Consider the following 27,455-nt stretch of genomic DNA (forward strand, 5'->3'; position numbering starts at 1 on the left):
TATCTTATATGACAAATATGTAACTAAATTCTTATTAACAATCTCGTATTAAAAACTAAGTTTACATAATAGAAAGAAAAATCTCAAGCAACGCAGTAAACTTCTTTAGAAATGTTCAGTTTAATTTAATAACAGGAGGCTATGCTAAAATTATCACGATCGGATGGCATTTAATCGCGCCGCCAAGGCTCTGAAGGGAAATCATTGAGTTTTTTAAAAGTTTTCCAAACAAATTTTTGTTATTAAACAGTTTTCACATTTAATATGAAGTAAATTTATTATGCTGACTCAATTTGATTTATAACAATTTGGAATTAAGACACTTAACTATTTGGAATGCTATTTTTGACCCGCTACGGATGTCCTCAGCAATCCTCAGTTGTCTAAGGAAACATCATCTATTTAGCTAACTATTGTTGAGAAATGGATTTCGGTGATAACCACAAAATCATATTTCATTTCATCTACTGAGTTTTCTCAGTTAGTTATTAAAGAATTTCCTTTGATTTTTCTTTGGTCCTTCGAATCTTGTAAATATTCAATAGCCTCTTTTCTAAAAAAGTTCTCCAAAGTCTGAGTATGAGAACTTTAAAAATCATACACTATTTTAGTTTAAACTCTTGTTATTTTGAGTTTATCTGTGAGTTTAAAAGCTTAAGAAGTTTAGGGGCTTCTTCTGTTAAGCCTTTTCGAAATTACAATTGAAGAATCAATAGAGTCTTGTTTGATACTCGTATAATATATCGCACTTTTATTTGTGTATTTATTCTCATATGCGTTATTTTGGTCCATCTCACGTAGAGAAAATGATTTTTTTCAGTAATTTTTACATAAAAAAATATCGCAGACCAGACATATAGTCTTCCAATAGTTTGCCATTTTTTCGATTCAAGCACATGAAAATTTTGTTGGAATTTGACTTGAATTCAATTGCTTGACTATAATTCAAGGCTTGAATTACACTTTCAACTTGAATTCCATTGGGAATTATAATTGAAAGCAAGTGTAATTCATACATTTTATAACAATATTATTCTCCAGTAAAAAGAAAACATAAATTCAAGCCATATATTTTTATTATGAAAAACATATGGCTTGATTCAAGGAAAATGCTCAAGTCTTGAACTTTTGAGGCTTTGTTGTTTATGGGGAATACAATGCTTTAATCATCAAAAGCGTGAGATTCCAATATTTCAATATTAACAACTTTTGTTAATTTCTTTGAACATGTTAAATACTTTTGGTAATCTGTAATAAACATTTTGGTCCTTCGAATCATTTGAAGTTTTTACACAATTTAAAGCAAATTACAGTTCTAATTAATGCATTTATTTAGTTGGATTAGTATAATCTTTCTAACAAATAATTCAAATTCAATTTTTAACTTTATATACGGCATTTTATCAAATGTCATACATATCCCAATTAGGGTTTTTAATTTCCCGACCTTTTTTAATTCCCGGGAATCGGTAAATTTTTTTCCACATTCCCGTGTTACCCGGCTATTCCCGAAATATATAATAATACTGTAAATTAGGAATATTATAGCCAAATTTCATATAAAAACTTAGTGTTATAATTATTAAATATCAGAGCTTCGAATAAATTAATAAAATTTAAGCTTAATTCACTAAAATTTTAATCCGTAATTAAAGAATGTTAGCCTTTCATTTCATAAATCCATTCATAATATTGAATTTTTTATATTCATTCCAAAGCCTTTGTTTAAACTGAATTAATTTTAAAGTTAATTAATAACCGAATTTATTCAAACTTTGAATGATTAAATTTTTGTTAAATCAAATCATTTACAAAATTAATTGAAAAAATTGTCTTAAGCCTTTTTGTACTAGATTTGAATTGAAGAAAAATTTAATCATTTAATAAATTTTTGAAGCTATTTTGTTATGGATTTGAAGAAGAAATTCAAAGAAATTATAATGATTCAATAAGAAATAAATTCTATAAATAATGAATTCACTTTTTAAATTTTCATACGAAAAACCCCAAATAAATAATAATAATAAGCGTTTTTTGCTATTATATAAGCAAAAAATTGTAAAAAACTTTTTACTGTTTTTTGGTGAAGAAAATAGAGTTCTAACTTGTTTTCTATGTATTTTCGTCAATTTTTAATTCCCGGTATTCTCGACTAAAAATCCCGGGAATTCACGAGTAGTGAAAAATTGCGCTACTGCATCGATGTCAAAACAAAGGTTCGAAATAATTAATTCTTTTTTATCTCTTAACCATTAAGCTAATAAATTCATTAAGCATTAATTCATAGGCTTAATTCCTTTGTACTGCAAATGTATTGAATTCATTCCTTGAAAAATTCATTCTTTATAGAATTAATTCCTTATGGAATTATTAAAATTTTCTTTAATTCAAATCCATTACAAAATAACTTTAAAAAAGTATTGAATGATTGAATATTTCTTTAATTCAATTCTATTCTATTGTAAAAATGCTTAAATCAATTATTTTCCATTTATTTTAAATGATTAAATGGAAAACAAAAACAAAACTGAATGAAAAAAAAAATATTTTTATTCACTTTGTATTTGTTATGAATTAACAAAAATTTAATCACTCTGTTATGAATTAATTTAACGATTAATGAATTATATTTAAATAAATGCCTTTGAATGAAGCTAAAGAATTTTTTTAATTCCGAATTAAGATTTTAGTGAATTAAGCTCAAATTTAATTAATTGATTAATACGAAGCTCTGAGCCAAAAGTACTAACAAATATATTTTATTTCCGTGCAAGCTGGTAAAAGTAGACAGCAATAACTATTTAAAATTTTTTACTAGTTTTTTAACAAGGTTATGATCATTGTAATAATTTATATGATTGTGGTAACCATAATATGGTAAAATTAAGATTCATATGACTGTCATAATCATATATATGATTGCAGAAAATAAGTATATGTTTGCGACAACCATTTTTATGATGAAGGATTTACCATATTATGGCTTATGGATGATTCATCATCAACATGATTGCCATAAACTTATATTTATTTACTACAATAATATATATGATTATGACAGTCATATGAATTTTAAATATACCATATTATGGTTACCACAATCATATAAATTATTACAATGACCATAATATGGTTAAAAAAACTTGGAAAAATGTTGAAATGATTACAGTAAACATGTACAATTATATTTTTTCACTGGGTGTATCAGGGGGCTTCGAAAAACGTACTTCAAAAATTGCATGGACATGCAGGCATCCAGAAAATATAAGCAAATAAAAATTGTAAATATTTCCGGTTTGGAAATTTCTTGTCTATCCTGACTTTTATTCATACTTAAAAAAGAACTATTAAACTCTTTGTCCTATTAATATATTTGATCATAATATGGAAATAAGGAACATTTTTCACTGCTATTGACAGCCTGCTGATTTTGCCCACAATGGGGAAGTTGACATTCCATCTAAGAATTAGTTAGTAACGTGTTAATCTACTAGTTTCATGGTTGTAGATTGCATACATGCCAGAAATCTGGGCATGAATGAATTTAGTTTTTCAGCAGTCTTTATTTTTTTCGTGCACTGGAAATTGTAAATTTCACTTTTTTTTTGGGTAGTTCTCTTAATATAATAGAACTACATACATACATATGTATATAATTTTGAATTATTTAAATTAAGAAAATTGCATTAAACTTACCCAATGCATCACAGGGCGCTCTTCGGTGCAGACGCCCATGTGCGTCTTTTGAGATATCACGAGGTTTGGTTCCAACGATGCTTATTTGGCAGTGCGGCGGCAGGATGTTGTATTTTATGCTGACGTATTGTGGAAATTTTTTCCGAAAATTCAAATAACCAATTACAACAACAACGGCTTAACTTTGTTATTGCAAAATTAAACGACACTGGCACAAATAAATCAATTTAAACAAATTGTTGTTGATTGTATTAAACAGCTTGTTTTTTTGAGAAAAAAAAAGTTTTGCACTAAATTAAAGAAATATAAAAGAATTTTTTATAAGGGAATTAGCTTATTTTTATAATTTTTCTTATTTTCATTTTAAATATGGCACAACTTAATCATTTAGTCCTTTTTTTGTTTTGACATTTATTTGTTTAAATGTAGACCGGAAGCTTTAAAATCTTGTGGATAATTCACACATTATCTTTTCTTTTATTTTTTTTGTCACAAAATTTGGGTCCCACACATCGGTTATTTTTTTTTTTTTGTATATTTTCAGAGATTTATTTTATTTTCAGCGCCAGCCAGGTATTCAATAAATTCACACAAATATTTATTAAAAACAAAACCAACAACAGAAAACTGATACCAAAACGACCTTCCCAAAAATTGTTAAAAAAAAACCAAACCAAAAACCAATTCACAGTCATCTGATCTAAAAGTATGATCTGTAAACAAAAACCCAGAGAGAGAAAAAAAAGTAATTTAAACCAAGAGGAACGAGCCACCAAACAAACAACCAACCAACTAACCAACCAACCACCTTTAGCAAATAGTTTGAAATTTAGTTGGGCTTGGGTTGTTTTTCGGTTTTGTTAGACGGCTTTGAGTTGAGCTCTTCGTCCACATGTATTTAAACAAAAAGTCTCTTAATGTAGTTGTTGTTTGTTGTACATGTAAAGTGTCCAAAATGTTGACAATTTTTAACTTAATTTATGACATTAATTTAGAGACTGCATGAAAGAAAAAAAAGAGAAGCAGCCCAAATAACTTATGAAAAGTAGCTGCAAATGAACAAATTAAAAAAAAAACAAATAAAAAAAATTATATCGAAAACATTGTTTTTGACCCTCCTCGTTAGAACATGCAATAAAAAGATGCAAAATGCTGATAAGAAATCTTTTGAACTTAGAAAAGACACATTTTTACGACGACTACAAGACGAAATTGTCTACAGCCACAGTTTAGAAAACATACTGCAGGCAATTTAATTAATTGCAGCTGAAAATAAATTAATATTATTGTATGGTATTGAAAACAAATACATATATAATTGTACTATTCACAATCGGTTGTATGTCATACACATTTTTCGAACAAAATTTTTCGAAACAAAACATTAATAAAAAAAATTACGACGTACAACTAGGGTTTTTATCCCGGGAATTCCCGGTACAAATTTCCCGGGAATTTTGCCAATTTTTCACTACCCGATTCCCGGGATTTTTAGTCGGGAATCCCGGGAATTCAAAACTGACGAAAATACATAGAAAACAAGTTAGAACAGTGAAAAGTTTTTTACAGTTTTTTGCTTATATCTCGGCAATAATAGACCGCTTTATTATTATTTATTTGGGGTTTTTCGTACGAAAATTTAAAAACTGAATTCATTATTTATATAATTTATTTCTTATTGAATCATTCTAATTTCTTTAAATTTCTTCTTCAAATCAATAACAAAATAGCTTCAAAAGTTTATTAAATGATTACATTTTTCTTCTGCTTAAGACCATTTTTTCAATTAATTTTGTAAATGATTTGATTTAAAAAAAATTTAATCATTCAAAGTTTGAATAAATTCTGTTATTAATTAACTTTAAAATTCACCCCTATCGTGAAAAACATGTAAAATTTAAGTTCTCATGAAATTCCATTTCCCTCGAAGGGAAAATTGCTATCGTGATATTCCCTAAACATTTCATTCACAATAGTTGATTTTGTTCGTAACAGCGGTTTATTGTTTACAAAATTCCATCTAAAAATTTCACAACATGGGGAATTTTTTCACGTAAAACAAAGTTTATGAACGAAAAATGGGAAAAGGGAACATATTTCATGTGAAATATTGATTCGCGGTAAGGGTGATTAATTCAGTTTAAACAAAGGCTTTGGAATGAATCTAAAAAATTAAATATTAGGAATGGATTTATGGAATGAAAGGCTGACATTCTTTAATAACGGATTAAGATTTTAGTGAATTATGCTCAAATTTTATTAATTAATTCGAAGCTCTGATATTTAATAATTATAACACCAAGTTTTTATATGAACTTTAGCTATAATATTCCTAATTTACAGTATTATTATATATTTCGGGAATAGCCGGGTAAATGTAGAAAAATTTTTCCCTATTCCCGGGAATTAATAAAGGTCGGGAAATTAAAAACCCTACATACAACTCTACGACACGATTGTGAATTGGACAAATGTATACAAGTACCACAATAGTATAAATTTATTTAACTTATATCATAGATTATAAAGAAATTCAGGTTAGCACATTAACAGGAAATAATGTTTTAAATAGATTTTCAACAAAGACCAACATTTATAATTAAAGCGAAAGTAGAGAAAAGTACAGGAAAATAAATAATTCTTTGGAATTCTTAGTTATTTAAAGAATGTTAAATTTCAATGAATGAAATGTATTTGGCGTCTTTTAGATGACATAAGGATAAGATAATTATTTTTAATCTTTTATATAAAAAATTTTTAAACGTTTGAAATTTTTTTTTCTCCATTACCCCTTTTGGGAGCATATGGCTTCCACAAAGTATTTACATCTTGTACGATTTGTTCCCATGTAAGATTGCACTGTCCTAGCTCTTGGAGTTTCGTGCGTCTCCGTATATTCTTTGGACGACCACTTGAGCTTTGAGGATTCCACTCTAGCGCCATCCTTGTTATACTGTCACGTTTGTAGTCAAAATATCAAAAAGTACTTTTTCGTATATGTTACTTAAACTTCACATCGCATATTTTCGTAGCAGTTGTGGATATTAGAATGGTTTTCATATATAAAGGGTATTCCATTAAGCGCTTTCTATGTTTAAATTTAAATAAATCAAAGTGTATGTGAGATGCGGGGTTTCGCGCATTCGAAATCTCCAATATTCCATGACTCTGGCGCATAAATCAGGCTGAATTTGACAGTTGTGGTTTGTGGCTTATTCGCATAGACCTGCGACTTAAGAAAACTCCACAAGAAAAAGTCTAACGTGGTCAAATTGCTGGATCTCGGTGGCCAATTCACATCACATCCAAGTGAAATGACCATGCCCTCAAATGGCTCGTGGAGCTTGACCAACTTCGCTTGAGCTGTGTGGCTCGTAGCGCATATAGCGCGCGCCATTGACATTTATGGCCTGGCCAAAGTCGTTCTTTAAGAAATATAGACCAATGACGCCGCCAGCGCAAAATCCGCTACCAACAGTGACTTTTTCAGGATACTTGGGAAGTTCTTGGATCTCATGTGAATTGGTATCGTCCCAAATTCCACAATTTTGTTTGTCCAAAAATGGGCCTCATCGTTGAAGATGATTTTTTGATGAAAATTAAAGGAACGATGCCCGAACATAACAACCATTTTGATAAAAATTAATTGATCCTTTTAGCGTCTTGTTGAACACTACATCCGTCCATTGCGATTTGGCAAAACAAACTGAATAAAAGACAGCCAATTCGACAAATGTAGCTTCAACAATATGGACTTTATCAAAGTCCCTATTGAAAGACCTTTTAATATATAGCAATATGAGAGGAATTTGGAATTGGTTTCTTGATTATGAAATTTGTATTTTTATTGCATATTTTTGAATTTCAAAGAGTACTTTTAAAATATTTTCCTTTCAGTGCATATTATTGGTTGAATGGAAATCTGTTTAAAAGCACATTGATATAAATACAATTTGGAGTGCAAATTTTGTTTATCCTTCAACTTAGTTTATTATTTTATGAAAAAATATAAAAACTAAAATTAAAAAAAAAAATTCGGGAAAAAAATAGTTGTCCAAAATTGACCCATTGTTGATCCCATTTACCAAGTCTTGCCAAGTGTTGCTAGTAAGGCCTTTGAAATACCTTTCATTTGATATACACACATATTGTCTATGTACAGAACTTTTTATCCAATATAGAGTCTAAATTTGCCTAAAAATCGAGGTAGTCTTGGGGTTTTACTATATCTCAGCCATTTGTTAGACGATTTCGCCGATTTATAATACCTAAATCAAACTCTCATGAATATATTAGATATTTTGATCAAACTTGTCTGTGCTTTTCGTAAAACTTATTTGAACAAACAGACGGACATCGTTATATCAGCTTTGTTATATATATGAATCCGGAATATATAATTTATAGGATCGAAAAACAATATTGTAAAAATTATAAACGGAATGTCAAACTTATATAAAAATAACGAAACGTTTTTAAATTAAAAGGAAGATTTTTAACCCTTAAATACATGATTTTTAATTTTATTTTTCTATAAAGTTGATTTTTATTTATTATATTTCCTTTAGCTTTGGTTTGATTTAGAATTTCTTTAACTGAAACTTTTCGTACTCCATTTGCTGAAGGAGAATCTGAATTAGTTTCAAGCTTATTTTCGTCTAAAATTAAGTGGATCTGGAATGTAGACAATTGGCAACAATATGCATTAAAGGGTTAAACCAGATTAAAAAAAATTAACTCCTTTAAAAATTCGAAATTTTCAAGAAATTCTGATGAGGACGTTCATGTTAAATTACGTTTTAAATTCCACTATTAATAATTCTTTAAGTCTTTTTAAAAGATTTAGTTAGTAAAGAAAACTTAAATTAAGGTTTTTTCCAAAAATTAAGTTTTTTTCAAATTTTTCTCAAATGTCGTCAGCAGGTTGCCAATAGTGTTTGAAAAAACTTAACTTCTTATTAAGATTTTGATCTGAACCTATGACCGGTTCTGCGGCGCCTAATCATTCCATATTCCTCACTTAGAAACTGGTTTAATATCCAGCACTATTTCAGTAAAAGTTGAAGTTGATCAAAATTTAATTTTAATGAAAAAATCAGTTACTAAAACATTCAATTGACAACAAGTTCGTTTGTTTAAGGTATAAATTCCAACTGAATAATTCAGTCAATAAAGCATTTTGATCATTTTAGTTCATAGTTTAAAACTGAACTAAGTTCAAACAATTGAATCGTTCAACTGAACTACCCAAGTCTATTTTATATCAATTCGCAACAAAGTGTGTCGCATAGATCTACTCTTGTTACAAACATTTTAGAGTCAAAAAAAGGAAGACTTAAATTTTGACTGTCCTGGTGTCAATCCAGGGACTTTTCAATTTAAAGAAATTTATAGTTTAAAATTTTTTTTTTTTTAAGTAAACTGCAGCCAACTTCACTATAAAAACAGAAGCATAATGAAGTTTAGCTGCAGTTTATTTAAAGCAGGAATTTTTGAACCACATTATTGGGTCCTTAATTGTACACAAGGAAAACATATTGATTGCGGCAATTAAATTTATTGGCAATCGAATATACTGGTTGAAATGTTTAATAAGTTGAAAACAATTCGGTTGTTTCAAACACAATCAATCCATAATTCGTTTGACAACAGATTCCTTAACCCTCTAATGCCCAAGCATACCCAAGGCACACATCATAACTGATTTTGCATTTCAAAAACTCATCTAACAGTTGCAAAAAAATGCACTTAAATCATTTTAAAAAGCTTTAAAAGTTTTTGAAATGAAATGTCAGTTATATTTGCATTTATTGGCATTTTGCTATGAGTACCTTAAGGCATGCTTAAACATTAGACGGTTAACGTGATTGTTCTTCCAACATTTTAATAAAGCAAGTCAATTTGCTGCTAAACGAACTGCACGTAGTGTTTGCTAGCCAACAAATGTATGTATGAGTAACAACTATTTAGTTTAAAGTGGGCAGTTAAATGTAAGCGATAATATTAAAAAAAATATACTGATTAATGTTAGAGATAATGCTTGAACAACTATGACTACTTTTACTAAAAACATCTACTACATCTTACAAACTTCTGCTAATACCACTTAAATATTTATACTAAGTTGTAACTATTTCTACGTTTTAAATAGTAAATTAAGATGATCTAAAACGTTTAATTTCCTGAGATCAAAAAATTTAGTTGTTTTTCTGTTGTTTGATGTCAGGTAGCCAGGGAAAATGTCTTCATTCTGTTACATGTTACATTAAGAAAATAAATTTTATTTATGTTTTTTAGGTTACGTTTTAGTTGCAGAGGAATACATTGTTAGTTAGGGCATGGGGGCGTAATAGAAGTGGTGTATTTGTATTTATAAATAAAATGAAGTAAACTCAACATCTTAAAAGGGAATAAGCTTTTCACTAGATACGATTTGCGAAATTCTGCAATAATAAATCTCTAACTGGCTGGAAGTTAGATTTCGTAAATAAAAAGTGAAGGGAAAGCAATTTAAAGTTTGTAAGTTTTCTTCATAGTTTACCCAGAATAAGTGGCGCTACGAACTAAGTCCCCAATGAACAAAGACCCTAAACCGCAAATGAATTAAGACCCCAAAATTGTTTTGTATAGCGCATTTCGGGCGAAGCCGGTTTTTGATAAATCCCAGAGGAGAACAAATTTGCCCAGAATTTTTAATATGCGAAGACAGATTCTTTTTCATTTTGGTTGGGGATTTATTTAATTTACAACTTTTGGGTTTTAATTCATAATGAATTAAGCCCCCAATTTTGAGGATTTAATTCATTTGTGGTTTGGGAACTTTGTTCATTGGGGACTTTGTTAGTAGCGCCGATTTAAGTAACCAAATTTTTGTCTCCCTGACAAATATTTTTCAGTCACTAGTGAAAAATTCCGTTATATGGAATGAATCATTTGATTAAAGATAAATTCGGTTATCAGAACCATGACTATTTTGCTCTGTGTGACAAAATCAGAAAAATGTTTATTTAAAACAGAAAAATGAACCATGGTTCTTAAAGGAATAAAGCTTAAAACTTGTTAAGGATATTGATATTTAGAGAAAATAATGAGAATAATATTGGTTTAAATTTGTTCATAAACATTCTGATTTGAAAAAAATCGCTTTTGAAACGAATTACTATTTCCCGGGAATGGAAAAAGTCTGGGTAATTAGAAACCCTTGTCCCGATATATATGGGGTATTCACACGGTCTACTTTTTGTTCATATTGTCATAATGTCCTAATATATTTTGATAGTTTATCAAATTTTTGTTGTGTTTCAAACAAAAAAGTTCTTGATATTTTCTATTGAATTTTGAGTTTTGAATTTGATTATTTTGATACAATTTTCGTTATTAGTTGAATTTCAAATACAAAAATTATTGAATAGATCATGATAGAACAATATAAGGTAGAAAATAAATTCTCAATTATACAATTCTTGTAACGTTAAACAAAAGAAAATATAAAAAAATATGAAAAAATTCAAAATCAAAGTTTGACATTATAGGGCTAAATATTGAAAACTCTCCCTAGTGATTCTACCTTCTATAATTGTATCATGGAATAGATAATTTTCGTAATTGAAACACAAAAAATAACAAAAATGTGTTTTCAATTACGAAAATTATCTATTCAATAATTATTGTATTAAAATTTCAACCAATAACGAAAATTGTATATTCAATTTTCAAAATTATCAAATTAAAAACTCAAAATTCAATAGAAAATATAAAGAAATTTAGTTTTTGAGCAAATGAATACTTGATTTAATTATGAAATAATTGAAACCAGTTCAATATGTGACAAATATTTGAATTGAAACGGTTTAAGAAATATTTTTTTCTGTGTAGTGTGCTAGTCGATCAGCTTGAATGTTGCGGATTCTATTGCTGTCAAAGAACAAATTGCGGATTGTGTTTCGACCAAAGTCATGACAAAAATGCATATATTTTGGTGTTGTTCTGATCGACATGTTCGTGTAAAGTGATTAACCCTCCGTTAGTCGCAAGAATTTTTTTATTGTAAATTTTTTTTAGTCCCCTAAATTTTAAGTTATTTTTTTATAAAAATATATTTTTATTGCTATTTTATTTGTATTACTCTTTTAAATACTTTAAATTTAATATTGTTTTTATGTTTGCGATATAAAAAGTGAAGAGATTATTTTAAAACGCGGCTTAAATTTATTGATATCAATTTGATACTAATCTCAATTGATTGCGACTAACGGAGGGTTAAAATGTGGTAAATGTTCTGTTCGTTTCGAGTCTTCTTCGTGATATTTCTATATGATAATGACATGTAACAAATTGAACAAATACTAGGTTGGGGTTCATGCCAAAGTCCAGTTTAAATTCCAGTATTAATATTTTTTGAAGTCTTTTCTTTTGAAATGTGACAACAAATTGAAGACACATTAGATTAGAAACCTCTAACATTTTTGAGCTACACTCTGATTTTGCCATGTTGATATCTGACAACAACTTTGGAAAATTAAGTCAGCAGGGTTCTGTGTAGCAGGCGCGTATCCAATGGGGTGAAAATAGGAAATATCAATTTTATGAGTGAAATTTTCAGTTTTTCTCCTCTGTAAATATGTATATTACTGATTCACATATTTTGTAATTTTTACTAAATAAATTTCATTATTATAGTCATTAACTACACAGAGAAAACGTTTCCAAGACAATTTGATCTATGCTCTGTAACGACCCGATTCGCAATCGGCCAAATATTATCAACTCAGCAAAAGCCTTATCAACCGGAAGTTTTTTCCCCAGGGAAGTTCTTCCAACAACAGCGGAACTGTTACAATCATAACACACATAAAACAGTTTTGGTTGTGATAAACGAATTTGTAGAATCATTAAATTTTTCAGTTATGGCTGACAATAATTCGAATTCCTCATTCTTAACTAACTTTCTTTTGTTAGAACTGAAAGAATTTGTGAATATAACGAATCTGTTATCTTTGTGTATCTAGTTATTTTAGTGTTAACAATATGATGACTTTCTTAAGTCCCTATTTATTATTGCGATAACAAATAGGGATTAGAGATGCTAATCGGGACTGATTTTTGAAAATCCCGGGGTTCGGGATTTGGTAAAGAAAATCTAAAATCCCGAAAATTATAAGATTTAAAATTAAATAATTCCGGGCTTCGAGATTCAGGAAATCCCGAAAACGCCGGGATTTTTGGGAACGGTATTCCCCGTTTGGCATCTCTAATAGGAATATATCGTGAGTGATTGAGCACCGGGGTATTTCAAGGTTCATTGCTGCTTCCGGTTGTATTAAGTTTTGGTTAAAGTTTAATTTTCTGTTTTTGCTAATCGAATAATTCGTTTATATCGAAAGAATTTTTCTATATTAGCAACTGAAAATCCTGTTAATACAGAATAATTACGATTTAAATAACCGAATTTTTGAGGTTCATCCGATTAGACTAAATCCTTTGATTATGCATAAGTTCGGTTATCACAACAATATCTATTTTCTCAAAACTAGAAAATTTGTTTATTTAAATAAGGAAAATAAACATTTCTACTTAGTACCTCGACATAATACAGTTCTTAAAGAAATTATTTTGATGCTTATCATTAAAACTTTTTTTCAGATTTCACTTAGTTTGAACGATATACATATGTACACACAGAGAAAACAGATTCGTGATAGCAACCGAATTTGTTACCAATCGAATGATTCGATTGCACACATAGAATTTTTCAGTTCTAACAACAGAATGTCTGTTGATAAAGAAGAATTTCAGTTGAGGCAACCAAACTTTAGTTACCCCATACAAAATACTGTAGTCACAACTGTAAAATTCGGTCACTAAGACAGAATCATTCGATTAGCAACAAAATCGGTTGCTATCACGAATCTGTTTTCTCTGTGCATGATTGAATTCTACCGATTTATTTGAAAATTCCCGGAAGTGAACAGATTTTTTTAAATTTTCCGGGAATCGGAAAGGTGCGGTAAATTAGGAACCCAGTAGTACTTTTTATGCAATATAGATTTTAAAAGGAAGGGAAGTAGTTCCATAATTGAGGAGCCGCAGAACAAAAGGTACTTTTTCGAATTTTTTTACAAATTGATTTGTTCTTCTAGAAAAGATCCATTTTCCAAAATTTTTAAAAAAGTATGTACCTTTTGTTCTGCGGCTCCCCAATTATGGAACTACTTCCTTATGTATAAAAATATGTCCTGGAATATTAACATGAAATTTTTTCATAAGCTGTGATTTCAAGTGATGGATTGGTTTAAATGAAATCATTAATAATGAATCAGAAGTCATACTTATGTAGATATATCCATAATTTAGATTTAAATCCCTGTAATTAGGTACATTCATTGCTACAGTTTAGTTGGATTTTGTTTAGGTAGCCCTACATTCTTCCATTCTAAATTTTGTTTTTGTGTTCCCAAAATGTCAGCTATTACCAATAATATTGAACCTGCTGACGTATTGAAAAAATTCAATTTTGTCTATTCATTCATTTCTAGAAATGTTTATTGTTTCCTATCAAAACTCAGAAATGCCATAATAAGTTTTCTATTGCGCTGAACACTTAGTATTAAGCTTCACAACTAAACATTTTCTATAGAAATTCTAATAGAAGCGTAAATTTCAATGATAACCTCTTATCAAAGGTCTTCTTTTTCTAAGTATTTAAATACTGTGGACCTTGGTTTAAGGTTAATATTGTTTTAAACAAATTGTATAAAAGATTTGGTTTGGTTTTTTATTAATGGTTTTTAAAAAGACGAAATTAACAAAGTCCTTAGTGATAATAGTATTTTAGGTATTTAATTGCTTTTACCTTTTAAGCAAAACTTTTGAATTGGTTTTAAATAAATAATATCCGTATCCGTTATTTACAGGCCTGCCTTTATTTATTTAAATATAAAGGCGTTGTTCCTATAAATGTTTGAGTGTATTTGTAGTATTTTTTTTTCTTCGAATTGTGAATTGTAATCCTTGGAAAATGTTTAATCCTGTTAAATTTATTTATGTTATTTTTTTGTTGTTGATATTTAAACACTTTTATTTTCTTTTTTTAAGGGGTTTATTTATTTTCTTTTATATAAGCATCACTTGTTTTTAGAAACTTTTTTGTAACAAAACTTTTTATTTTATATATTTTTCTCAAATCTTTAACAAAATTTTGTTTTTTTTATTAAAATTTGTTAAAACGTTTTCGCGTTTTTTTTCACAGATTTTTCATTTATTTTCGCGTTTTTTTTTAAAATAATTTTTTGTGTTTTTAAACAAATAAATGGTTTATTAATGAAGACGTTAGGACGACAACGACGTGTGCAGACGTAGTGATGAAAAACGACAATAATAAAGCGCTAAAATAAAGCCAGACAGACAGTCAGTCAGTTGGTTAAACTAACTAACGAACGTACATAGAGTGAGTGTAAACTGCCCGCGGTTAAGTCTGTGTGATATCTAATCCAATGTTCCGCTAAGCGATTTTAACACGTCTGACGCGTTACAGTAACGTACAACATTCAGACTACCAACCAACACGCTGTCGGTTGTCGGTCAATATACAATGCGTGTGATAAAGTTTTTGATTATTTTTTTCTTTTTTCACTTTTTCGTATTTTGTTTGATGAAATTTTCTTTCTTTTTTTTTTGGTGTTGTTGTTGCTGTTTCTTTGGAACACAACACCTCTAAACGCGTTTACTGTGAGAGATGATGATGATGACGGGCGAGTAAAATACAAAATAACAACAATGTAACGTGACGACAACAACCACAACAACTACAACGATATTAATAACGAAACACCGTATTGAAAAAAAATAAACGTATCGAACGTAAAACAACACAACACACAAAATATACACACGACGTTTAATTGTTTGTTGTTGAGACATGCGCGCGCTAAATGATGAAAACAAAAAACCGACTCACCTTTAGGCAAGTTTGATGGTGAATGAAAATGCTTGACAGTTAAGTTGCTGCTCATGTTGGAAGTGCTGAGAGATATGGTTGATTTCAACAATTTTCTCCACACCAAATCATTCACTAGTTGTTTCCTTTACTCTCGTGTAATTCTATAACCGAATGACTAACATGTGTTAGTGATTACTCTCTGGTTATTTTTAGTATGAAGAAGAAAAGGGAGAGTGTTTGTTTTGTGCGAGTAATACTCGTGTGTTTTCTTTTGCTCTTGTGTGAAATAACGGTGTTGTGTTTGTTTTATTTTAGCAAAAACAACCACAATGTTAAATAGTTGGGCGTGGCTTTTGCTACCATTTAATTTATGGCTTTTTTAAGGCAGATTGTAAGTATGTTTTAAGTTAGTGTGTGTGTTGTATTGTATTGTTAGCCATGGCTGTAATTTTATACTTGGCTTATAACCATTACACTAGACTCTCACCGTTGCAGTTAAAGCTAACGTAACGTTGACGTGCTGTCTAGTTTTTTGGAAATATTTTGCACTTGTTTTTTTTGTTACTTCTTTCATTCATATTTCTCTCTTTCTTTGTATTAGAATATGCAAAAGTCTAGTGTAAAGAAAAATCTCTAGCCCCATGTTAACAAATACTTTATGGAAGACTTTGGCGTCAGGGCCTTTATCCTTCATGCTTTGAAAACAACTTCTATTAAACATTCTATTTGTTTTGTGCACTCTCGCCCTAAAGTTTAACAAAATAACAAAATGGCAATCTCTTCAAAAAATAAAATAATCGATTGAAAACTCCAAAAAAAAAAATACAAAAATACAAACTGTTATGAGTTAAATATGTACGTTTAGTAGTCGGTGTTTTGTTTTAACAGTAGCTGCGTTTTAGCACTGCTGCCAGTTGACGCAACTGTGCTCGTGCCCGTTTAACGCAACATTCAGCAGTAGCATCATGTACCTACAAAAGTGTGCAGTTACTGCCACTGTTTTCAGACCGGGCTTCCTGACATTACTTTACGATAGTAAAAGTGCTTGCATAGCATAGTTTTTGTTTGTGTAGCTGCTACTTTTTTTTGTGTGTTGTGTTGTGTTGCCTTTGTGGCTTCTTTGACTAACTTGCCATATAGGAGTGTGTAGCGTCAGTGTATTCCAATATCCATTTGACTCTAAGATGACGGCAAATGTTGTTGATATCAAAAGGAATGCCTGCCGTACGTTCTTGATGGCTGTGCATTGTGCGAATTTTTAGAGGAACAACAACAACAGCTACAAAAAGAGAAGCTGCAAAATGTATATAAACTTAAAGGAGCTACATAAACATGCAAAATAAATAAATAAAACATCAACAAAATATATTAAAGATTTATAAAATTTTTGTATGCAACTGCTGCAAGTAACAATGACTTTAAAAATACCTTATGAAAGCTACACTTAAGTTGGTCCAAACTTTTAGGAACTTAATACAAATGCTTCCTATAAAAAGTCAAAATTTACTATTCCAGGTTTTTTTAAATTAAGTTCACTAATGATGCTGTTCAGTGAGACGTTCAAAATATTCCCAGCGACCAGAAAAGCCCCGCCAAAGGGGTCAATGTCAAAGTATAGCATAATCCGACTTACAGACTCGTCGCAACATTACTTAGAGGGTACTGATGCTATCTATGTAAGACCACAATCAATCTGGTATTCAATCCCGCCATTATCCCAAGGTTGCATTTATCAAGCGGTCATAGCAAGTGGGATTTACCCCTTGACATCTTGACCAAATGCTCGGTCTAACTCAGACCAAATATATATCTCCAGTGCCGAACAAACCTAGAACATCCTTAAGAGATAGTTGCTAAATAAAGGCTCTGTTCCCACAACGATACATCAAGCGTCCTGTTGGCAAAAGAATTGGCCCGATCGATCTAAACGTATCCTTAATGCCCACCTATCCCGTACAATGTCAATTGATTGTGCCTTCCTAGTTCATTTAGATATCAAATACATTGCCTGACAACTCCTGATCCTTCTTTATACGAAGCCTAACTATTCCACATCATCAGAAATCTTGCACTGAAGCACTCTATACCGCAGTTATATTTCTGTGAGAATGACTAAAAATAACCGACCATTTGCTTCAAGCCTATTTCATCGGCTGATCCTTTAGGACGCCAATAGCCATTTGCAATACGATAACGGTTAGCCTAAAGTCGGAATCCCTGATGTACCAAACATTTTAAAAATATGCCTCAGCAAGTCACCGATATTCATCATGTTCTTTTTCCTAGCAACCACAAAGTATACAGAGGCGACACGGCAAAAAAATATATTTGTCTCTTTCGCTCGAAACAATTTCAACTGGTTTGGTTTTGTGCTTATGTATATAGTTGTTTGTTTTAACGCACTGTCTGTATTAAACCGCAAATTTGTTTTCTCTTTCTATCGAAACAATTTCAAAAACAGCTGATTTTAGTGTTTTTGAACTGTCAAATTTGACGCCTCTGTATACTTTGTGCTAGCAACGTTTGAAGGTTAAATGAGGAGCCTGCTGCATTCTTTACGGATATAATCGGATTGAAAGCTAAGTTATCAAGTTTTCGAGTAAACTATAGACAAGCAAGATACCCCAGTATGTCCGTTCGTCTGTCTGTGTGTTGAAAACACGATAGGTTTGTTTGGTATTGAAAATGGGCAATATCGGTTCATGATTTCACCTAACCCCTACGCAAAAGTCTCCCCGGAATACTGTTTGCACATAACTGTATGACTCTGTAAGTCAATATATAGGAAAAATTCTAAGAGAACTTGAAGTATTTTTTCCTTCCTACAATTATGCAGCAGTCTAGTGTGTAGGGTACATTTGCCTTTCGGTTGCTAGAAGGATGTAAACCTTGTATTTGTGTTACAAACAGCAAAGGCCGCATAGAATATAAAAGTGAAAAAAAAGAAAAACTAAGTAAAATCTAGCAACAACAGGAACAACTTTAACAGCAACTACAACCGAACACTCAGCAACAACCCAAAACGACAGACAGAAGGACATACAGACGGACAGATTGAAACAGCAGCAAAAACATTTGATGATAATAGTTTTTGTTTTGCACTTTTTTTCAAAATTTTTTTTTGTAAATTCTGGACAAGAAAAAAAAGGAAAAACAAAGTAAGTAGCAAAAAAAGATGATAAAAAAGTATCGAATTCGCATTGTCAGCATTAGGAATGAGGAATGAATATAAACAGCAACAACAGCTTTAGCAAACAACAGCAACGTTGACGACGACAACGACAACAAGAAGAACGTGCAACAGCGAATTGTATTGAAATGTATTGAAATACATTTTTCAATACGTATTGACTGACGGCTGCAATATAGGTACATATAAACGCCGCCGTACTCATACTCACATACTAAACTAACTGACGTACACACCGCCAAACAGTCATACATATCAAATCTTTTTTTTTAATTTTATTTCGAGTTTTTTTTTTCCTGAAACCATCCACTTTAGCAAAAAAAAATGGGAAAAAATTATATTAAAAAAAGTAAAAAAAAAGAAATGAAAACATCAGCAAAGAAAGAAAAATTTTTATATCGGAGTCAAAAGCCTTGATAGTTACAGACGTAGATTTGTTATGTAAAAAAATACAACAAATAAAGAAGAATTGAAAATAAAAAATGGAAATGAAAAATAAATAAATATAAAAAAAATTCACGTATAAAATTGAATAAATTTTTCTCTTATTCAATAATACATACATCAGAGATACATTTCTTTGAAAAAAACGGGGAGAAAGAACTAAAAATTGTTATGAAAATATGTAGGTACTTTTTGAATAATAATTTTGGGGATTATTTAAAAACGAAAAAGTATCAAGTTAAAAAAATACAACAAATAAAGAAGAATTGAAAATGAAAAATAAATAAATATGTATAAAAAAATTCACCTATAAAATTGAATTTTTCTCTTATTCAATAACACATACATCAGAGATTCAGTTCTTTGAAAAACGGGGAGAATGAACTAGAACTACAAATAGTTTTGAAAATATGTAGGTACTTTTTAAACAATCAGTTTGGGGGTTATTTAAAAACAAAAAAGTACCAAGTTAAAAATTACAATAATAAAGATATGAATCATTACAAAATTCTTAAGAAAATAAGTACTTTTTGAACAAAAAGTTTAGTCAAATTTAAACAAAGATTTCGTACTTTGGTTATTTCTAGCAAATTATAAAACTGATTTATTAAATATTTTTGAAAAATTCATTAAATATTCGAAATTTATTTGAATACAAAAATAAAAATTAGCTCAGGATGCACTAAGTAAGGTGAAATCAACAACACAGCTGATTTTTATTTATCTATTTTGAAAGAGCTTGGGTTTTGTCAAACTGAATTTATTATGAACTAATAACTAATTTTATTTTCAAAGAAGAAAAATTTTAAATCAACATGAATGAAAGTGTGAATAAAAAATTTCATATAATGAAATTTGGATAAAGCACTTTAAACCGTTGTTCTTTTTCAAAAATAATTTAAATTTAATGGCCGTTTTTTAGTTAATATACAAAAATAACAAAAGCTTTGTGTTTACATTGTTAACGGTTTTGAATCTTATACTATATACCAAATTATACTTCAAAATACAAATTTTAAATATTTTTAGGTAAACAAAATTTATGTTTTTTTTCAAAGTTGTTTTTTTTAATTTTTTGGAAAAATTTTATTTTTGAATATTTAAATTTTAAAAAAAAATTTTTTGTTTTTTAAATTTTAAAATTTTTTTATTTAAATTTAAAAAAAAAAAAAATTATGGTGATAAAAAAAGCTGGGTTAAAAATTTTTGTTTCCAGTTTTCATATAAAACTTGCTTTTGACCAAATTCATCATGATATTAATTATTATAAGACAAATATGAATGATCGTCATTTTCTGAGGGGGAGCTTATATGGGAACTAGCTATAATGTTTTCCGATTTTCGTCATACTTTACAGTCAAATTTCAGAGTATTTTGAACTAAGTTGTGTTGTGTTTATGAGTGATCGAACATTATTCCGGGGGGACATTCGTATGGGGGCTAGGTGAAATCATGGATCGATATTGTCCATATTTAGGAAAATTTAAGGAAAATTTCAGCCAGCTAGGTCAGTTTGTGCCCTTTCATGTTTTCAACAGACAGACAGAGGGACGGAACTAGCTAGATCATCATATATAAACTAATGTGGGTTAGTGAAAAATATTTAGTATCTTTTTAGTTGGAAGTTAGAAATTTTAATATATTTTGGAGTTTAGGGTAGTCTAAATTATGCCAAAGGATTTGAAAATGAAAATAGAATAAAAGCAATAACAATATAATCAAACATTAACGTTGCTTGCAACTTTATTATATCATTGTCATGTTTCCACTATCAACAAAGACAATGCAAATTTTTGTTAAATATTAAATATTTATTTTCTCTCTTGAATATGATGGAATCGTAATCTGTAGTGAATGATCTTTTCAACAAAATTTAAAATATCATAAAATTTCCAATACGAGATCACTTTTACTTTCTTTAGATTTACAAGTACTTTGGTGTGAATTTCTGTATAACTAGGAAAACGTTTTTCTTTTTCAAAGTGTGATAAAACATTTAATTTATTTAAAACATTAGCAATACTCTAATTTAAAATATGTTGTTAAACAAATTCTAAAAAAATAAAGTTCAAACTTAAGAATTTTAATAAAACTATCTGAGAGAATAAAAATAAATAATAAATAAATTTGAATACACTGGTTTCCAGAAAAATATTTTAGCAATAATTTTGTTAAAATTTAAAATTTTGTTAATGTTTCTGTGCTGTAATGAAATTATTTCAGATTATACAATAAATATGACTAATATTCTGCGTTTCTAATCCATTTTTTGAAGAGGTCAAAGTTAAAATTGTTCAATACATGAGATTTTTCATACAAGTTTTTAAGAAAGTAAAATTAACAAAATGAACTATAAACAAATAGTGTTTAATTTTGACCCCTAATGCTTAACAAATTTAAATTATGTTAAAAAATTCATAATAAAAATTTCTTAATTTTTTAATAAGATTAAGTTTTTATGTGCTAAATTTCCAATTTAATATAAATATAATAAATTCACTGAAATTAAATTTATTTTGCAAAAACATTATCTATTATGTATTTTGGAGTTATTAAAATGTGAGCTCACTTAGACACCAAGTATATACTCAGGTCTCGTTTTATGCGATAGCATCTATCCAAAAAAAAATGGCATAAATTGAATTCGCATAAAACGATACTCTAGCTTCATATAAAATCTAATGATTCGTTCCAAAATTTTGAAAAACCGCATAAATTCAGATTTTAATTAAAAAATCAGAACAAAATCGCATAAAAAAAATCAAAGAAAATATATTTATTTAATTTTCTTAAACAATAAAAACAAAATAAATTAAAAAAAATTAATAAAAATATAATATTAATTCGTTAATTACAGATCCAATGAAATGATCCAAAAAAATGAGCTAAAACATTTTTTAAGGAAATTCTGTTTCACTGAATAATTGTCTGCGTCGTTTTGGAATTGGTTCTATGTCACTTTCATCACTAAATGATATAATCATATTGTCATCATATGGTAAAATATAATTTTCATCACTAGAATTAATCTAGCGAATAGGGAACGAGATCAAAGAATTTTTAGGGGCTTTAATTGTTTCTTTTCTTGCAAAATAATTTGTCATTAAACTTTGTGATTTTGAATTTTTAAAATGCTTATGCAACTCTTGAAATCCGGAAAACAAATCAGTCAGACCGCGATGAATCTTCAATGCTCTTTCCGTATCTGGATCCATATTAATAATTTGGTTTTCTAAAAAACAAACTATGTGATGCAAACTTGGTTTAATTTAAAAACGGTAAAAAAGCTTTATAACGCTTCTAAAATTTCAAAATCTTTTAAAATTTAAAAAAAAACAATTTAAAAATCGCATAAATTTGAATCAGCATAAAACGAGACCTGAGTGTATATCAATCCAATCAATTTGTTATATTTTCATAAAAAATCTTTGACCTTCGACCTCCGCAGTAAAAATACTAAAGGGTAACGTTTTGCTATAGTAACGTTTTGGTATAGCGTAATCCGCAGAACTCAAATTGCTACCTCCTCTATTACTTTTTGACTTTTTATTGACTCTTAATAAGGTCACTGTATCGCCATCTGTGCGTTGACAACTAGGGATCCTACACGCAGAAAAAAAACAAATGGTTGTACATGTTAACTGTAACCATTTAATATTTTTTACAATTTTTTTTAACAATATTATGGTCACTGTATTGTAATATGATTGCGACAATCATGTGAATCTTAATTTTACCATATTATGGATACCACAATCATATAAATAATTACAATGACCATAATATTGTTAAAAAATTTTAAACTATTGAATTTTTACCGATTATTTTAAAAATGTTGATGCTTTTTTCTTAATTTAATATTGAAAAAATTCTAGAGCATTCCAGTATTTTTTTTTTAAATTTCCCGGAATGAAAAAAGTTCGGGAAAAAAACCATATTGAGTGACAATATTCTGAAGTTCCAAGTTTCAAAGAAATCTGAAAAATTGCTTACACAAAAAAAAAACAACAATTGTTGTTAAAGTTACGATCCGTAGCTTAAAGTTTATTTGTCTCCTTTTAGTTTCAATTTGGTACCATTTATCTTTCTAAGATACTCGTACCAAAAATAACCCTTTTGTAATAACTAACATTCATGCACCCGTTTATTGATGATGATTATTGTTGGTCGGATGGATGCTGTTGCTGCTACTGATGTTGATATTTTTCGTTGTTGTTTGTGTTACGTTTTGCTTGCATCACCAACGAATTAAATTGTGTTGTCTTCCTTGGTGCTGTTGTTGCAAGTTGTTGTTGTTGTTATTATTGTTGTTGAGTATTTTTATAAACAGTTCTTTTGTTGCATTATGTATGAATTTCTTCTTTCAACTTCTGTGTTGGATTTTTGTCTTCTTTTTTTCCATCCATCTCGACCAGCCACTGCTGCTGTGGCTGCCTGCTTGGTTTGTGGATCGTGATCGTGTTTATATGCAGCACAAAAATTTTATGTTCAATTCATGACAACAAAATTGGCAGTTTAGTTTGAGGTAGTGGCTGCCAGCCTGCCTCACCATGATGCCACCACAACAATATTTCAGTGTATGTTGTAGTATTTTATGAAAAAAATAAAAAAATACACTTTGGAGTTGAACATACAAGAAAATTTCTAAGAAAAAAAATAAATTTTTGCAAATAGATTATCGTGATTTGTTGGAAATTCAACACAAAACCAAAAAAAAAAAAATAACAATGGACCAAATATACCTATACAAAATGAAAAAAAAGAATTGGTATACATAAATAAAGGCCTACAATTTAGTTACCATTTTGTAACATTTCTTCATTTGGTTTGGCCAGCATAAATTCGTTAAACTCATCATCTGTAACTTCTAATGATGCATTTTTTATTACAAAGATCAGCCAGCCGAAATTTGTGTTTATTGGCTTACTGATCATCGCTGATCTCACTGTATAATTTGTTTTTGGTTAGTGTTAAAACGAAATTGTAATTTGAATTACAATTTTATTATAATTTTAAGGCAATTGATTTAATTCGCTTTTTTTGAAATGGAAAACCAACTGGCTTATTACAAGAAGCCATACTAAACTACAATAAGGAGAGACAACAGTTTTTTTTAGACACTGAAGTTCGAAATTGGTTTTTAAGATGAAAATTTATCATATTTTAGATTTTTGCCAAAATTTTGTTATTTATTTGTTTCATAAGTTTTAATGAAATCATTATCTCCGTTGAATTAGCTTTCCAAATGGATACGAAGAGCTCAAATCCATAGAAAACTAACTGTGTTATAACATTTGGGGTAAAAATAATTATTTACTTCCTTAATTTATTTCCAATTACCGGCGTTAAACAAGGTTTAGATGTTTAGGAAAGAAAACGAATTAAAATTCCTAAGTTAAATTCAATTCACCTGGGATTTAATTCAATACTTTTATATCAAAACCAAACAAATGTAGTTGTCTCTATAATAGAACAAGTAATACTTAGCAACATACTAGTTTACACTACAAAAAAAAAATAAGGAAAAAAAAACATTCCAGTTGACAAGTTCTCTTTTCAAAATGACTTTGTTAAATTGTCACCTTAAATCACAATTCCCATTTTGTTGGAATTTCCGTTTACAAATGATTGATTTTCGTATTTTTTTTGTTTCTTCTTTACTTTTTTTGTGTCATCATCATCCAAATCAAACCCATTGAAATTTCCTGTCATGCTTGGAAAATTGTTACAAAATTATGTATTTTCAATAATTATTACAATCACAAGTTTGTTTTATTTTCTACTACTTATATTGTGCTTCTGCTGTCTGTTGTAATTTAAGAGTGAGTTCTATATAATTTTTACTTTGCTTTGAGAATTGAATTGAAGTGTGTACGGGTTTATCTGTAGAAATGTTAAGGTTTGTTTTTCCTTTTTTTTATTTTATATAGAAAATATTTCTTTTATTTTTGTTTTATTTTTTTTTTTGTATAAATTGTAAACAATTTTCTGTCTATTTAACTTTTCACATTAATACCATAGAATACATTTTTATAGATGGCTGTTTGCATACAAAGGAATATATTTACATAGATATAAATGGGTATATATAAAGGTTGTACACTGAAGAGTTTTTGCTAACAGAATGTTTCAGATTAGGCTCAAGATAGCGTACACAAGAATTGTATTGCCTATGAAGAAGAGATGAATTATTCAGGATTTCCAAATGTTTCACAATGTTTCAAATCCTGACATTCATTAAAACACAACTTCCCCGCCAATTGCATTTTCTAGAATTAAAAAAAACATATTATGGCTTTTACCTAAAATAATTAAAATTTTTTATTGGATATTGAATAATATAATTTACTACTATAATTTGAAGTATATGTTTTATTTATTTTTTAATTTTGTATTTTTCTTAAAATTGTCTATTTCTAAAAATTTCAAAAATCAAATTTTTTTTTTATTTTCAAAGTTTTATTTAAATAATAAAAATGGTAATCCTAACAAAATTTTTTAATTATTTAAGGTTTTTATAATCTGCATTTTTTTTACGGATTTTGTCAAAATTATCATAATCAGTCAAAATATTTTTGCTTGAATTTCTTACTAAAATTATTTACTTGTAATATTGTTATTTTGGCCTATAGAGCTTGATATTACATAAATGAATAAATAAATAAAATAAAAATAAATTATAATTAAACATTTTATTATGGATTCTTAAGGTAATACATATTTAAATTCATTTCTAAAGCTTAGCAATGCTTCATATTTTTAAATTTACAAAATCAACACTAATTTCCAAAAATTTTCTAACTAGATTTTTTATAATTTTTTAATGGTTCTTGAATAATATAAACTGCTGCTTTAATTTGAAGTATCTGTTTGTTTATTTTTTTAATTTTGTATTTTTCTTAAAATTATCTGTTTTCGAAAATTTAAAAAATCCTAATTTTTTGATTTTCGAAATTTTATTATTTTTTATTTAAATAATAATAAAAATGGTAATTTTAACAAAACTCTTTAATTATTTAAGTTTCGTGGTGTAATATTCGTACACGAAATTACACCTACACCACTCACTTCTGGAGGGAACTAAGACTTTCAACATTCTATCAAAGCCTGTATATGGATTAATATAGTCCGAAGGTAGGTTTCAGATTTAGTCAAAATCGAAAAAAAATCGATTTCCAAAATTTTATTAATTTTTTATTTAAATAATAATAGTAATGGTAATTTTAACAAATTTTATATTTTTAATTTGTATTTTTAATAGTTTTGAAACACTAAAAAAATACTTTTTTTTAAATTAACCCTTTGTGGCATTGTTGACAAAATGTGTCAAAAGTTTTTGGTTAAATGCCTTGCAAAATTATTATAAAATACTTTTATTATGCTATTTTAAAATCATAAATCTAAAAACTCATCTTGAAAGCTTGATAATGCTCCGTATTTTTAAATTTACCAAATCAACTTCCCCGCCAATTTCTAAATTACAATATTACAAAAATGGATTTTATGGGTTCCAACTAACACTTTTAAAATTTGTTAATGGTTCTTGAATTATATAAATTACTGCTATAAATATAAATGTTTGTTTTAAATTTAATTTTAATTTTAGATTTTTCTTAAAATTTATATTTCCAAATTTTGCAAAAATCCAAAAATTTTGTTTTATTAAATTATATTAAATCAAAATGTGTCAAAATTTTAGGATGAATTTTCTGCAAAATTATTATAAAATCTTTTTGTTATGCAATTTTAAGATCATAAATCTAAAAACTCATCTTGAAAGCTTTATAATGCTCTGTATTTTGGCATTTAACAAATCAACTTCCCCACCAATTTCAAAAATTGCAAGATTACAAAAATGGATTTTATGGGTTCTAACTAACACTTTTAAAATTTATTAATGGTTCTTGAATTGTATAAATTACTGCTATAAATATTTGTTTTAATTTTTTTTTATAATTTTAGATTTTTCTTAAAATTTCTATTTCCAAATTTGCAAAAATCCAAATTTTTTTTTTAAATTATATTAAATTTGTAACTAAATATAAATAGTGATATTAAAAATAATAATTAAAAAAAAATTGGTAAATTGTAAAAATCCTCTCGTTTTCCATCTTTTATATACTCTTTAAAATACGTACATAAATAAATATGTAAGTATGTGTTTGTCTACTCATCTTACGCTTCTGA

The 27,455-nt window shown here is 28.4% G+C and overlaps 1 protein-coding gene across 6 annotated transcripts in view; it reads right to left on the reverse strand.

Moving 5' to 3' along the window:
* ap (apterous) overlaps positions 1 to 3,957 on the reverse strand; it is a 55,583-nt gene extending 51,626 nt beyond the window's left edge. For all 6 annotated transcript variants that reach the window (XM_065513191.1, XM_065513187.1, XM_065513190.1 and 3 more), the window contains exon 1: positions 3,697 to 3,957. In XM_065513191.1, coding sequence (XP_065369263.1) covers positions 3,697 to 3,735 — 39 coding nt within the window. In that variant the 5' untranslated portion in view covers positions 3,736 to 3,957. The remainder of the gene's footprint in view (positions 1 to 3,696) is intronic.
* Positions 3,958 to 27,455: the final 23,498 nt, after the last annotated feature.

The sequence above is a fragment of the Calliphora vicina genome, chromosome 5, assembly GCF_958450345.1.
Source record: "Calliphora vicina chromosome 5, idCalVici1.1, whole genome shotgun sequence".
Taxonomy (NCBI): Eukaryota; Metazoa; Arthropoda; class Insecta; order Diptera; family Calliphoridae; genus Calliphora; species Calliphora vicina.